Source organism: Pteropus vampyrus, unplaced genomic scaffold (genome assembly GCF_000151845.1).
Source record: "Pteropus vampyrus isolate Shadow unplaced genomic scaffold, Pvam_2.0 Scaffold7, whole genome shotgun sequence".
Classification (NCBI taxonomy): Eukaryota; Metazoa; Chordata; class Mammalia; order Chiroptera; family Pteropodidae; genus Pteropus; species Pteropus vampyrus.
The window spans coordinates 389,456-402,097 of NW_011888788.1; the positions used below are offsets into that span (position 1 = coordinate 389,456).

The 12,642-nt window shown below is 42.8% G+C and overlaps 1 protein-coding gene across 1 annotated transcript in view; it reads left to right on the plus strand.

Annotated features, from left to right (window-relative positions):
* TGM3 (transglutaminase 3) overlaps positions 1-12,642 on the plus strand; it is a 123,750-nt gene that overhangs the window by 14,662 nt on the left and 96,446 nt on the right. The window contains exon 4 of the mRNA XM_023536661.1: positions 8,209-8,336. Within this exon, the coding sequence (XP_023392429.1) occupies positions 8,209-8,336 (128 nt within the window). The remainder of the gene's footprint in view (positions 1-8,208; positions 8,337-12,642) is intronic.

A 12,642-nucleotide genomic window follows, 5' to 3' on the forward strand; every position in this document is an offset into this window, starting at 1 on the left:
TCCACAGAAAATATGTAAACACTGAAATGCCAGGTAGCACCGGTGGCTCTGTGAGCAACACAGCACTGGTGACATCTGTTGTCAAATGTCAGACATTCACTGCTTCCTCCAGGTCATTACAAATCCAGCCCTTGTTCCTGCGGTCTGCAGTCTAAATTGAGAAAATAAAATATGAACACGATGTCTGGAGAACAACTTTGTATTTCGGCACTTAGATTAGAAAGCAGGTTCAATTCTCTGGCTTTCAATGTTGGTGTTTCTATCAGTTAAAACAAATAAACATGTAAAGGCAAAACCAATCAACTGTTTCATTGCATTTAAGGAACAAGGAGATGAATGGCTTTTCTAAGTCAGCACGTCACCGTATTTAATTTGATGATGTTGTTTAGAAGCCCTCCATACTGTTTTCTGGGCCAAAACATATCAACCATTTATGAGAAGAAAACCAAAAGATGAACGACCAATTCCCAGTAAAGAGGGAAATTATAGTGGCGGTTGATTATAAACTAAGACTCCATACCCAGGGAAGGGGAGGAAGGCTTTTGCACAACTGAAAACAATAAGGAGAAAAAGCCTGTTGTGCTCGGGTGCTGAGCATGGAGTCAGAGGCCCTGGAGTGGAGACCTGCTTTCGCTGCCCAGGTTACATGACGTTGGGCAGGTGACTCTCCCACCTGGGCACATCTCCTCATCCTCAGATAGACAACAGTCATTCCTGTGAGGGTCCACTGAGTGAAGCCTACCAGAACTGGCACTTTATACCTCAGATTTCATTTAATCTTCACAAAACCCAGTGTGGTTTTGTGACTTTCCCAAGGTCCCAGAGCTAAGAAGAAGTGAAGCCAGGGTTAGAACTCTAGTCTGTATGCTGTCACTAGGAGCTGTAAAGAAACAAAACAGGAGTTATTATAAATATCATTACTGTCAGGACTATCACAAAGTTGCAGCAAAAATAGAAAAATACTCCTTCATTAACAAATGTTTATTTCTATAGTATGAGCCAAGCACTGTTCTGGGCATGAAGATTGAGGTGGCATATGAACACAGTAGGGGAGATGTACAATAAGCAAGTAAATGAAATAATTTTAGGATAGTGGTGATTGCTATGAAGAAAGTAGAACATGGACTTTCAGTGATGGGAGGTAAGGGGTAGTAAATTTATACCGAAGTTGGGGAAGACTTCCAGAAAGAAGTGACTTTGGTGTAAAGACTCTGGGGATGGCCATGGACAGTTATCAGGGAGGTCAAGGTACAGGGTCAGAAAGAGCAAAAGCCCAAGACGGGACTATGCTTGGCCCGTTGAGGTTCCAGAGAAGGCAGAGTGGCTGAAACTTGGTGAGAAAGAGCAGAAATGAGGGCTGTAGAAGAGTGAAGAGACGAGATTTTCTGATAAGTGAGATGGGAAGTGCCATGAGAGTTCATAATTTAATTCATATAAACATTTTAATTTAATTGATTTATTGTTGAACACATAATATGCTCATCCCATTCAAAATTCAGAAGTACCAAAAAGTAAACTATCTCCATCCCACCCTATCCCCCCACCAGCCCAGATACTTTTCCTGGAAGCCATTTAGGTGCTAGTTTCTTATGTTTATAGAGATAGTACATCATATACAATCACACACACACACACACACACACACACACACACACACACACACACACACACACACTCCCCTCCCCCTTTTCTTTTACAATGTGGCATAATATTAGCACTTTGCTCTTTTCATGTCCTAGAGGTCATTTGTATAAGTACTAGTAGAGCATACTCATGATCATTTTTTGTTATGTCTGCATAATATTCCATTCTGTAGAAATATTGAACCAGTATTTATTTAACCACCTCCCTACCGATAGTCATTTAGGTTATTTCACTCAAGGGTTTTAAGGGGAAATAACATTCTGATTTATATTTTAGAAACAGCCCTCTGGTTACTGCATAAGGATGGCTCACCAGAGATCAGAAGTCTAGCCCTACTCAGTTAGGAAGGGCTGCCATTGTCCAGGAAAGAGAAGGTAACAGTTTAGGACAGAGTGGTGGCTGTGAGGGCATGAGAAATTGGTAGATGAGGGATATGCACAAGACAGAGCCAACAGTACTAGCTAATGGCTTAAATATGGGGGGAGGGTAAATAAAATGGAATAAAGGATAACCTTTGAGCTTTAGCAATTGGGGGTGAAAATCTCTTACGCTCTCAACAACGTTTTATGTCTGACTTCTGCAAATGGAGTAGGAGACGGCAGTAAAAGATGTATCTTCTGCATGAGACTCTTCCTTACATGGGAAAACAAACCAAGAAACAAGCAAACCACTTATTCCGTGCACTAAATGTAACATAACACTTATTTGGAATTTTCTGCTCTCCACATCAGAATGGAATCAGTCCCAAGGAATTTCCTCTGATCTCACCAGCTGCTGTTTTTCAGTCTCCTTTGCAGGGCCTCTTCTACCTGATACCTGAACACCAGCAATCCTCAGGGATCAGCCCTGAATCCCTTTTCCTCCTTGCTCACATCATCTCCCTGGAGGATCTCCTTCTGCACTGTGATTTTTAATGCAACTATATGCTGAGTCACAGATGTCTATCTGCAACTCTGGTCTCTCCCCTGAGTACTGCCTGGAGGCTTGGATACCCAAAATGCTTACTCAACATCGTCCCCTGGAAGTTTAATAGGTATCTGACACTTGATATGTTCCAAACAGAGCCCCTGACCCTCTACTCACAGCCCTGTCTTCCCAGGTCTGCCACATATCAGTAAACAGCTACCCCCTCCACCATCCACCCAGAGGAACACAGTAAAATCCTAGGAATCATATTTGAGCTCCCATCTTCTCTTTAGTAAACCTCATTGGTTCTAACTACAAGTATCATCACTAGTCCATCTGCTTCTCTTCATCCCTACCATACACATCTCTCACATCCATCATCTTTCATTGAATGATACTACTCCAGTAGCCATTTATCTAGTCTCTCTGCCTCCATTTTTGTCTTTCTGGAGCCATTGTTCACACTTCAGCCAAAAGGGGATTTTCAAAGGTAAGTCAGCTCAGGCCACTCTTACAATGAGAACTTCAGTGTCTTCCCATCATAATTCAAATAATATTGAAATTCTTTCCCATGGCACCTGACTACCTCCCAACCCCACTGACACCTCCCTCCAAGGCTCTTATGCTCCCTTCTCTTTCCTAAGCCCCTGGGACCAGGGTGTTTGCACTCACTGTCCCTCTGCCTGGAGCATTCTTCTCTTGGGTCCCATGAGGCTGGCTCTTTCTTCACCTTCAGGTAGTCCTTGCTTGAAAGTCTCCTCCTTAATTTGCTCTAAAGCCCCACTACCCCATCCCATGCTGCCTGTATCTGTGAGAATGGGACCACGTAACAGTGTGCCAACTCTGAAAGACTCCTGTGTGAAATTCTCAAGTAACTGGCACTGTATTTCCCATCTGTTCCCTTGATGTTTTAATGCTGCTTATGGATTAGTGCCTTGGGCAGCTGCTCAGATAACCTATCCTTTGGTCTGGTTCAGCCTGTCACATAGTACAATAAATGTCAAAGTAAATGTCAGCCAGAAGCATTATGCTTCCTTCACCAATCCTACCACAGAGGGTTTCAATAGATTGTTCTATTGATTCATTAACTTTTTTCTAATTCAATGCCATTTTGACCATTTGTGCACTTTTGGCTTAAAAGTTCTGTGAATTTCATTTTGATAAACAAAATAATTTCTCCAAAATGTACACAATCACTTTGGCAATGTGCAATCTTCATTTCTCCGCTTGGTAACAGAACTTAGCATTTAGCTTAAACTTCTTTCTGGAAACTTCACCTCCATCAGTAGTAGTGAAAAGCCTGAAAAATAGTATTTTGATGTATTATGAGAGGATAGTTAAGTTCTTACATTAAATTTGAGTTTGAAAAAAAACAGACTTATAGAAGAACTACACAGAATTGCACGAAATGACTTTAAATACCTTTATTTCAAAGACTGCCACATATTACACTGTTGAGTGGTTACCCCAGACACAGTTCCCTTCTAGGGCACCACTTCATTCCAGTATAGCCACTTCGACTGCTTAATCAAAGGCTTAGAGAAGTCCAGAAAGCCAGTGTGAAGGCTTCCGCGAGACCATCGAAGTCCATCTCTCTCTTTTCTCAGCTAAGAAAACAAATACCTGGTAGTGTTGGTGCCTTCTTCCTCAGAACCATCATATACAGATGTTTTATGTGCAAAATGGTATTCTAATTGCATAAACGTACTGATCTAATGAATCACTATTCACCCCATTTGTAGAGTGTTCCATATGTATAATTAGAAAAACACTGGTGTTCTCTCAAGTAGAGTACACAGAGGGTAAAAGATGATCACTTGGGGTGGGAGAAGAGACTATTAGGATTTGTATTAATGGCTCTGTTTATTTTAAAATAGGATGGACATTAAGTTTACAGTAATTCCCCCTTAGCCACAGGGGATATGTTCTAAGATCCCCAGTGGATGCCTGAATCTTTTTTTTTTCCTATATATGATAAAGTTTAATTTATAAGTTAGGCACAATAAGAGATTAACAACAACAATAATAAATAGAACAATTATAACAATATACTATAATAAAAGTTCTGTGAATGTGGTCTCATTCTCCAAATATATTATACTGTACTCACTCTTCTTCTTGTGATATGTGATGGAAAAATGCCTACGTGATGAGATGAAGTGAGGTGAATGACATAGGCGTTGTGGGTTAGGCTACTATAAGTGTTACCTGAACACAAGCACCAGGACACCACGACGGTCAATCTGATAACGGAGATGGCTATTAGATGACTAACAGATGGGGAGCACAGTGTGAAGACACTGAACAAAGGAATGAATCACATCCTGGGCCGGACAGCTCAAGATTTCATCATGCTGCTCACAATGGTACGCACTTAAAACTTATGAATTATTTATTTCTGGAATTTTTCATTTAATATTTTTGGACTGTGGTTGACCATGGGTAAATGAAACCACAAAAAATGAAACTGTGAATAAAAAGGGATTACTGTATTAGTATTTGCTATGTGGTTTGACCCTGAAGGCCACCTTCCGTCATGTGTCATGGAAGGTAGGCATGGCAGTACCATTGTGGGGGCCTGTGGCTCTCTTAGTCATTATTCGCCTTGAGCATATAACCATGTACTACAGTTTCCCTGGTACAGGAAATCACCAACAGGGTTTATTTGACAGAACTCAGATCTTTAAATGGTAGAATTTTTACAATCTTTTAAAAGTTGGATGCATATGCTTCCATACTTTTTCCTAAGCATCCCTAACAAATGGTTCTATTAAAAAACAAAATAGGTTCACAATTTACATACATTTTCCCTCTTAACCATATAGTTTAGGCATCTTTTCATGTCAGAATATAGAGTTCTACCTCATTTTTCTCTGCTTTATTCTTTTAAATCTTTGCATGAAATAATATTCCCCTTCATTACAAGGTTAATATGTTCCTTAAAAAATCCATAGGGTAAATTTTCATAAGTAGAAAAGATAATCACTATGTAAACTGATGGAACACAATTACTGAAAGAGTTTATAAACAAAACATGTATATGAATCTCAAAGTTATGAAAATAAAAAAAAAATAGAATAATAGAGACAAAGGAAACAATGCAAGTGATGCCTGGGATTGTCACAACTATAAAGCAACAAACTTAACTACAACCTGCACTGACTAGGCCACCAAAATCTTGAACTTGCACGGGCATATCTTGGGGTAAAATTCTTTTTCATAATATGGATGCACTATAATTATTTCCCAATTGCCCTATTATGTAGAAATTTGGGGTTTGTATTAATGTGCTAGAGCTGCCGTAACAAAGTACCACAGATTTGGTGGCTTAAACAAAAAATAATAATCTTCTTACAACTCTGAAGACTAGAAGTCCCAGGGAGGAGCGCAGGCAGGCTTGGTGTCTCCTGAGGCCTCTCCCTTTGGCTTACGGATGGCTGCCTTCTCACTGAGTCCTCACATGGTCTTTGCTCTGCATCCCTGGTGTTTCTTTCACTTTTTATAAGAACACTGGTCATAGGGGATTAGGGCCCACCCAGATTACCCCATTTAACCTTAATTACCTCTATACAGACCTTACCTCCAAATACAGTCACATTATAAAATATTGAGGATTAGGACTCCAACAGATGAACTGGAGGAGGATACAATTCAGTTCATAACAAGGTCATTTCAGTATTTTTCATTTCACACATTCCCCAGTCCACACCAATCTCATTCCACCTCAACACTCCACTAAATATTTCCCTCCTCTGAATACCACCGGGCCCAATTATACTCTTTGCTCCCTTAGGACAACTGTAATAGTCTCCTTCTAATTGGTTTCATGGCATTTATTATCCTTACCCCACCTCATCCATTCTCCACACAGACATTGTAAAAAAGAAAAAATAAAAGGTATTTCTAATCTAATCACATATACCTCTTGATACTCTTCCTAGGCTTGTTGCTTTCAGGTTACAACGTAAACTCTTAGTATAGTGGACAAGACCAAACTCCTTCCCCAGCCCTCTTTATCCCAGCCACACTGGCCTGCTTTCCTGCCCTTGAAAGAGCCACCCCTCTTCTCACTTCTGGGCATGGGTTGTTCCCTCTGCCAGGAACATCCTTCCAACTCATCCTTCACATCCAATTAAAAATCACTATTTCAAAGAATCCTTCCTTGAACCCCACTGGTCAGGTTGCCATTGTCTCAGCTTCTCATAAAACCCTGGGGTTTTCTTTGTAGCAGTCAGTCATCACACATGAATAGTCATTGATGTGATTGTTTAATATGTACCTCTCCCACTGGGCTGAGAGCTCCAGGAGGCCAGGGGCCACATGGAACTTGGTCATCCCTGCATTCTCAATGCCCAGCCCAGTTCTTGGCATGAAGTAGGTATAAATATTTACCGAATGAATAAACATTTTGTATTCAGCTATTTCCTCCATGAGGTCAGCAAGCCCCTATGTCTAATTAGACCGAGAATACCTTCACAGCAGGGTCTGTGTTCCCAGTGCCAAGGACATGGTGGCAACATAGTAAGCCTGCCGATTGAAAAAGAACATTTTTACTTTGCTGCGTATCCAGGTCCTACCCCATTGTCCTAATGATGGTTTTTGAAGTCTAGAAGTAGATAAAACTTATCAATCTTCTGTTTGAGTCATGACGACTACCGCTGGTAGAAAAAAATATTACAAAATAAAACTAAAATGGTTAAAGTTGTTATTTAAAAAAAAAAAAAAAACCCAGGAAACTCATATCTTGAGGGTAGCATTGAAAATTGCAAAAGCTGGGAACAATCAGATCTAACTGAAATAATCAAAGTAAAATAGACTGTCCATGTAAAATGTGTTTTCTTAAACATTTATGGAGGACTGAAATTGACAAATTCTAGACCCGAAAATTTTACCAAAGAAAATTGCACTTGCTAGTATCAATGCCCTCGAGCCAAAGACCACAAAGACTTCCAGGAACACAAAGCTGAGCAAGTTGAGTTTACTTGTTCCAGTGAGGGAGAACACACACCCTGGGGGAACTATGAGGTCCCTCAGTAAAGAAGTTAGAAAGAAATTATTATAGGATTTTAACTTTTGTTGGATGATTGAGGGAAGGTTTATGAAACTGGGTTTTGCTCTAGATTGGATGCTTTCAGAAAGCAAGGGCAATTTTATGATTGAGTATCCAGTTCATCACTGTTGATATGATCCTAATTAAAATTATTGGTTCCAGTTTTGGTGAGGATGTAAATTTGCTACTGCCTTTGGAAAGCAATTTGGTCATATCTATGACAATTAAAATTGCATTTGGCTTTTGACATAGCAATTTTATTTTTGGAAATTTATTCTACAGACAAAATTGCACATGTACACGGAGGTATATACAAGATTATTATAATCTACAGTATTGTTTGTACTAACAAAGACTGGATTTAAAACAAAACAAAACAAAACAAATGTCCCCCAGTAGGAGACCGGTTAAATACATTATGGCACATCCATGCTACAGAAAACTAGGCGGCCTTGAAAAGGTCAAAAGGTCCTGCAGCGACAAGGATCAGCTCACCCTCGACTACCCTCACCCTGCGATGAGCGGCCAAGAGGGAAAAGTCACAGAAACTCCAGGAAGCTTATCGAATGCCGAATGCCGAAGCAGCGCCCCGCTACCCGACAGTCCTAAACCGGCGGGTGGGGGAAAGCCGGAAGCAGACCCTCCGCCACTAGAGACTGGACTCTCTTCCACCCACCGCATCACCATAGCAACCGTAGACTACCGGGCTCTGACCGCAGGATAACGAGGACCACAGGTGAGGGGCGGCCCCAACCACCCTTGGAATTCGTAGAACCCAGGGAGTCCTCGACCCCTACTCCTCTTGCTGGTCGGTGGCTGAAGTCTGTTAGTGAGGGCTGGAAGATTCCCCGACTCCTAGAAGACGGAACTGCCTTGGCCCTGATCCAGAAAGAACCCGCGCGGCTTTTTCTGCGCGGCTTTTTCTGCGCGCCTCCTGGAGCCCCGGCGCGCGCCGGCAGCCCCAGGCTCCCGCCCCTTCCGGCACGCGTAGCTGGCCCCGCATCACCATGGCAACCCAGGGTCCGGCGCTGCGGTCCCCGTGCGGAGTCCAGGGAAAGGGATGTAGGGATGTGTTAGGCCGGAAATGCAGGAAGGGAATTAGGGCGGGGAGAAGAGTGCAGAAAGGGCAAAGCTGTTGACATCTTTATTTTTTTTCTGGGTGTGGGGGGCCCGGGAGTTTTGTGGCATCCGCAGGTAGCGCTGAGAGGGGCCCGGGCCGGAGCCGCAGTGCGCCTGAGCCGCCAGGCTCCCTCAGCGGCGGGCAGGGCTCTCCCTGAGGAGGGCAGAGATGGGAGAGGGCCTGGGCTCAGGGTCCGGCGGGCAGCAGGGGGCAGTAGCGGCCTACGGTGTTGGATTATCTTGGCGCGGAAATCTCCGGGCTGAGGCGCCAAGATGTAGAAAGGCAGAGTCCCTAATCATACTTGAGTCTGACCCTGGCGCGGCCCTGACTGAGGATTACTCCATGGCACTCCATGCCCTGGATTGAACAGGTCTCTGCCAGTCCCCTCGTACCCAGGCTGTATCAGCGTGCCCCGCACGTAGCGACATAGCTATTGGTTAAGAGCTCAGATTGTTGGAACAAGTTACCCTCCCCAAGCCCCAATGGCTTCATCTGAAAATGGTGATAATGATAGTAATTATCTTAGGGTTGCTTTAAGTATTAAACGAGATAATGGAACTTGCACAGGTTCTGGCGCCACGCAGGTGCTCAGTAAATGCTGATTGCCCTTAGGTGACCTTGGGCAAGTTACCTAACCTCTCTGTACTTACCTCACTACACTGAAAAATGGAGATAGTACTAGTATCCACCTAACACGGTTGTGAGGGTTCTTAGTTAATATCTGTATAGTCCCTAGAATGGCACCAGGCACATAGTAAGTGCTGTATAAATGCTCTCGGTTATCACCATGGTTACATTATTATCACTATTATCATCTGTTTTCCAGTAGTTTCTTGTGAATTGGAGAGGATTGATTTTGTCCTGCCACCACAAGGACTTTCAGCCTCTGGCTAGACTACAGGTATTTGCTCAGGTTTCTCTTTTCCCCCTCAAAGCGTTTCAGCCTTCCATGTGGTTAGAAGAGGTAGTGTGTGTCCTCAAATGATCACGGGGCTGTGAGTCAGCTGAATTTTGGAGTTTGTTTTGCTGCTGGTTTCCTCATCTATCTTTAGGGTTCTTTTAACAAAGGGCACCTGGTATTATTTATTTATGTATGTTTGGCCTTTCCTAGTCATGTACTCAGTACAAATTAGCACCTTCCATGTCAGTGAGTCTTAAGTAAGAAAGAAAGTGGCAAGTACTGTGAAGAAGGCACGGATGAAATGCTGTGAGGATCCTGATAAAGGGGAATAAATTTCTCAATTTACACTTTGTATTTCTAATAGGTATTAGATGACTTTCAGAGCAGTGCAGCAGCTCCAGGTAGAAATGCCAAGAATTTGGGGGGTAAAGTGAGGATGGTTCCATCCCTCCATCCAATAAAAAATCTGTTTCTCAGTTGGCCACTATGCAGCTAAATGCATTCCTGCCTGCCAGTCTAAACCAGCCTCCAACAGCTGCTATGGATTCCCAGACTTGGGCTCCTGGGCTGACCTCCACCAGCTGGAGCAGGAACATCACTTAACAACAGGATATGTTCTGAAAACCCATCAGGCAGTTTCATTGTGTGAGCATCATAGAGTGCATTTACACAAACCTAGATGGTATAGCCTTCTGCACACCTAAGCTATATGGTATAGTCTGTTGCTCTTAGGCTGCAAACCTGCACAGCATGTTACTGCAGGCAGTTGTAATACAATGGTAAGTATTTGTGTATCTAAACATTGAAAAGGTAGAGTACATATTTTTCAGCTCCATTATAATCTCATGGGTCCACCATCATATGAGGGGTCCATCACTGACGGAAACATCATCGTGCAGGGCATGATTGTAGTAGTTTTCTTCTCCCTCTGTTTTCTGAAACCCTCCCTTAACTCACCAGAGGGTGAGGCCCCTACAACCTCCTCAAGTGTTGATCTACCAGGTTTCATGGTAAATTGTGTTTTGTGGAGGTTACCAGGAATAGGCTTTGAAAATCAGAGGGAATTTGAGCCCCCATGGGCCCTTGAATAAGTCTCTGAGCCTCAATTGCCTCATCTTTGAAAGGAGGATAATAACACTCAGGGTCGTTGTGATAATTATCTGAGATATTGCACTTAAAGGGTCCATCCCTGCCTGGTGCAGAGTAAGTGCTCAAAAAACTGTTAGCCAATCTTTTCATCACCATCATCATTGTTATTTTACATTGTTAGCTTACAAAAAGCAGGGTAATCTTTTGTAGACTTTTTCCTCTCTTTGTTGCCTGGCACACAGTAGGGGCCCAGCAAATGTCTGTTGAATGAATGAGCGAATCCACCCAGGAAACTGGTGACAATCAATTTCATATTGCCCTGACGAATAGCTGCTAACACTTATTGAACACTTGTTCCAGAAACTGTATTAAGTCCCATTACCTCGGTTAACATTCAAGTTTGATGACCTTGTCTAGCCTTCTGATTTGACTCCTGAAGCATTGATGTCATTGATTCACAGTCCTGAAGCTGACAGTGACGTCTGCAAATTTCTGTATTATTTCCTTTTGTCATGAGACCAACAGCAGCATCATTTCTGTAATGTAGTCTCTGCTAAAATAGGAGTCTGGTGTCATGCTGACGTGAGGCCCTGTGTTCTCATCTCCCCAAAGATGAGCTGGCTTCCCTGATGCAATTTCCTCATCTTTCAGTAAATTGCTTGACATTACATTTCTGAGACAGCAGGGCTCAATGAGAGTTTATCGTTGCAGCCCTACAGCTTGCAAAGGCCCAGTTAATAGGGTGATAATGTCACACAGCATTGGGTCCTCCCTCTACTTCTCTGGGGCCACTTTGAGAGCAGTGCAGCATCTCCAAGGGAAGGATGGATGGGGGAAGTTCTTTCAGCTTCTTCTGATGTCCTCACTATAGTTGACTTTTGGATTAGAGACGCCTTTAGAAATCATCTAATTCAATTCTTTTGATACTGTCTTGTGGGTTTTTTAGGCTTCCAAAGACCCCTTCCCATAACAGTTGCTGCTTTAGGAGGAGAAGAACTACCTGAACAGGCAGAGCTTGAGCATCCTACCTCAGGCTCAATCATAGTGAGTTCTGTGACATCTTTGGAACACTGAAGAACAAGTTTATTTTATTCTTCAATAGAAGCTGACAGCAATTCAGCATACAGAGGCTTTGAGTGAGATATTTTTGCATTTATTTGTTCACTCAGCACATTTCCAGACACTGTGCTATGGTGCTGGGGATACAGCAATGAACAAAAGGAAGCTCCTGCCATCAAATAGCTTACGTTCTAGTAGGAGGAGACAAACAATAAAATGTCTCCGATTTAGTGCCTCTCCAAAGAGATGACATGTGAACAGAGACTGGAAGTGAAGGTTGATAAAAGGTGGAAGAACGTTCCAAGCAGAGGGCATAGCTGTGCAGTCTCTGAGGTGAGAAGCCAGAGTAGCTAGAGAGTTAGGAACGATGGAGTCAGTGTGGAGAGAAGAGAGGTGTAGGGTCTAGATTACTAGGACCTTAGAGACCATGGGAAGGACTTCAGATTCTTATTCTGAGGGACACTGGAGGAGAGAGAGCAGAATCGGGGACCATTCTGGCTACTAGATAGAGAACAGATTTTTAGGAGCAAGAGTGGAAGCTGGAAGCAGAGACCAGTAAGGAGGCTCTTAAAAAGAATCTAGGCAACAAAGAGAGGGGAACGATTACAAAAGATCATCCTGCCTTTTGTAAGCTAACAATGTAGGCATCTGCGAGAGAACACGATTCCTGCTACTGTGTGTCTGCTGGTTCTGACTGTATATAATTTGTGGTTTTCATATAATTAAAGTGTTATCTTGATGGATTTGACTACTTCCCCTTGGAGAGGGAGGCTTGTGACTTGATGTCGGCATTCCTGTCACCACAGTTTTGCCAGTACCTGATGTGTGTTCCCCAGACCAAAAATTGAAACAGCTTCGGAGGATCTAAAGCTT